The sequence below is a fragment of the Malus domestica genome, chromosome 12 (genome assembly GCF_042453785.1).
Source record: "Malus domestica chromosome 12, GDT2T_hap1".
Lineage (NCBI taxonomy): Eukaryota > Viridiplantae > Streptophyta > Magnoliopsida > Rosales > Rosaceae > Malus > Malus domestica.
The window spans coordinates 8,269,919-8,272,848 of NC_091672.1; the positions used below are offsets into that span (position 1 = coordinate 8,269,919).

At 40.8% G+C, this 2,930-nt stretch overlaps 1 protein-coding gene across 1 annotated transcript; it reads left to right on the top strand.

The window, feature by feature from the left end:
- The first annotated feature begins 2,016 nt into the window (after positions 1-2,016).
- LOC139189800 (uncharacterized) lies at positions 2,017-2,499 on the top strand. Its single transcript, XM_070809029.1, has 2 exons — positions 2,017-2,302; positions 2,366-2,499. The coding sequence occupies exons 1-2, from the start codon at positions 2,017-2,019 to the stop codon at positions 2,497-2,499; spliced, it is 420 nt and encodes a 139-aa protein (XP_070665130.1).
- Positions 2,500-2,930: the final 431 nt, after the last annotated feature.

Consider the following 2,930-nt stretch of genomic DNA (forward strand, 5'->3'; position numbering starts at 1 on the left):
GTACCAACCCGTATTCAAACAGGTTGGAGAGTATGCATTAATTATAGGAAGCTCAACAACACCACAAGGAAGGACCACTTTCCACTACCATTCATCGATCAAATGCTAGAAAGGTTAGCCGATCATTCTTTTTATTGTTTTCTTGACGGTTATTCGGGATATAATCAAATTGTCATAGCTCCGGAAGACCAAGAAAAGACCACCTTCACGTGCCCATTTGGTACTTTTGCTTACCGCCGCATGCCATTCGGTTTATGCAATGCACCGGCCACGTTCCAACGATGCATGGTAAGTATTTTTTCAGATTTTATTGAGAAGATTATTGAGGTATTCATGGATGATTTTAGTGTCTTTGGCGATTCGTTTGATGGTTGCTTGGAAAATCTCACATTAATCTTAAAACGATGCATGGAAACTAACCTCGTTTTAAATTGGGAAAAGTGTCACTTTATGGTAAAACAAGGCATAGTTTTAGGGCATATTATCTCTGAAAACGGCATTGAGGTGGATAAATCCAAAATAGATCTAGTACGTCACTTACCCTCTCCGACTTCGGTTAGAGAGGTTCGTTCGTTTCTTGGTCATGCAGGATTTTATCGTAGGTTTATCAAAGATTTTTCGAAGATAGCATAACCTCTTTGCCGTCTCCTACAAAAAGAAGTGGCGTTTGAATTCACCAAGGAGTGCACGGCATCATTCAATCAACTCAAGGAGTTGTTAACCACGGCACCCATCATTGTTCCACCAGATTGGAGCCTACCTTTCGAGCTTATGTGCGATGCGTCCGACTACGCTTTAGGGGCTGTTTTGGGACAAAGGAAGGACAAAAAGCCACACGTCATCTACTATGCCTCACGGACGTTGAATGATGCACAATTGAACTATTCCACTACAGAAAAAGAACTTCTTGCTGTTGTTTTTGCTTTAGATAAGTTTAGATCATATCTAATTGGTACTAAAGTAATTGTTTTCACTAACCATGCAGCATTGAAGTACTTGCTCACCAAAAAGGAGGCCAAGCCACGGCTAATTCGGTGGATGTTGCTACTTCAAGAGTTCGACATAGAGATTCGTGACAAGAAGGGAAGTGAGAATGTAGTGGCTGACCACTTGAGCCGAAAGGTGCATAATGAGGAGGCTTTGTCGATTTTGGAGACATTCCCCGATGAACAATTGATGTCCATAAAGGTTAGTAAGCCTTGGTATGCTGATTTGGTGAACTTTTTGGTGACAAAACGAATTCCAAGCACTTACACTAGGCACCAACGTGATAAACTTAGGCATGATGCACGGTTTTATATGTGGGATGATCCATATTTGTGGAAATTTTGCCCGGATCAAATTGTTCGTCGTTGTGTGCTTGATTCTGAATTTCGTTCAATTTTAAGTTTTTGTCACACATATGCATGTGGTGGGCACTTTGGCACACAAAGAACTGCCCTTAAGGTATTACAATGTGGATTTTATTGGCCTAGTATTTTTAAGGATGCTAGAACTTTTTGCTTAACATGTGATAAATGCCAACGAATGGGTAACATTTGTGTTAGGGACCAAATGCCGCAGGTTTCTATCCTGAATGTTGAAATTTTCGATGTTTGGGGTATTGATTTCATGGGTCCCTTTCCTTCTTCGTATGGTTTTATATATATTTTGCTTGCGGTTGATTATGTGTCAAAGTGGGTGGAAGCAAAGGCCACCCGGACTAATGATTCTAAAGTGGTTGCAGATTTTATTAGAACTAACATTTTTGCAAGGTTTGGCATGCCACGAGTGATCATTAGTGATGGAGGGTCACACTTTTACAACCGGACCATTGAGGCGTTATTGAGGAAATACAATGTCAATCATAAGGTTTCTACGCCTTATCATCCTCAAACTAATGGCCAAGCCGAGGTTTCCAACCGTGAGATCAAGCAAATCCTAGAGAAGACCGTTGGGCCAACAAGGAAGGATTGGAGTTTACGGTTAGATGATGCACTTTGGGCGTATCGTACGGCGTACAAGACACCCATTGGAATGTCCCCCTTTCGGCTTGTCTATGGCAAACCGTGCCATCTCCCCGTTGAGTTGGAGCACAAAGCTCATTGGGTCGTCAAGAAGTTTAACATGAACCTCGATGAAGCGGGAAATCACCGGAAGTTCCAATTGAATGAGCTTGATGAGATACGGCACGAGGCATACGAGAACGCATGCATTTACAAGGAAAAGACCAAGGCGTTCCATGATAAGATGATTAGAGGCAAAACGTTCGCAATTGGGCAGAAAGTGCTATTGTTCAATTCCCGTTTACATTTGTTTCCCGGTAAGTTACGTTCCAAGTGGATTGGACCTTTTGTTATTACTAATGTTTTTATTCATGGTGCAGTCCAAATCCAAAGCTTGAAAACAGGACATGAATTCAAGGTAAACGGGCATCGTTTGAAGCCATACTACGAGAACTTTGAGGAGCATACCGTGGATGACATTCCCTTGCATGCCGTGGACTCCATTGAGGAGTGAAGGGGTTCTTCGTCCGACTGTACGACGTTAAAGCAAGCGCTACTTGGGAGGCAACCCATGCATGCAACAAAGGAAGACCTAGAGAGCACTCCAAATTCCAGATTTGCGTTCCTAAACCCTTCTCTTTGTTGTTGTTTTCATTTATGCCATGTTAAAATTGCTTAGTTGCTGTTTTGTTTGTTTGTTTGTTATTTGTGTTAGTCTATGCTTGAAACATTTAGGACAATGTTTGATTTAAGTATGGGGGGGGATAACCAAAGTATTTTGATGCAAATTTGTAGGGTTTTCTCACTCATAATTTCTAATGTTGTTTTTCACTGTTTTTAAGCCTTTTTAAGCTGTTTTGGTATGTTTTAGTGTGTTTTAAGTCAAAAGTCCGAAAATCCCATAAAAATTTGAAAAATTGTTTTAAAAAAAAAAAAAAAAAAAAA

Bases quoted from the DNA above. Each gene is read 5' to 3' on its own strand.
- LOC139189800 (XM_070809029.1), top strand. From the start codon at position 2,017: ATGTCCCCCTTTCGGCTTGTCTATGGCAAACCGTGCCATCTCCCCGTT. The intron at 2,303-2,365 runs GTAAGTTACGTT...TTCATGGTGCAG, and splicing joins CCGTTTACATTTGTTTCCCG to TCCAAATCCAAAGCTTGAAA.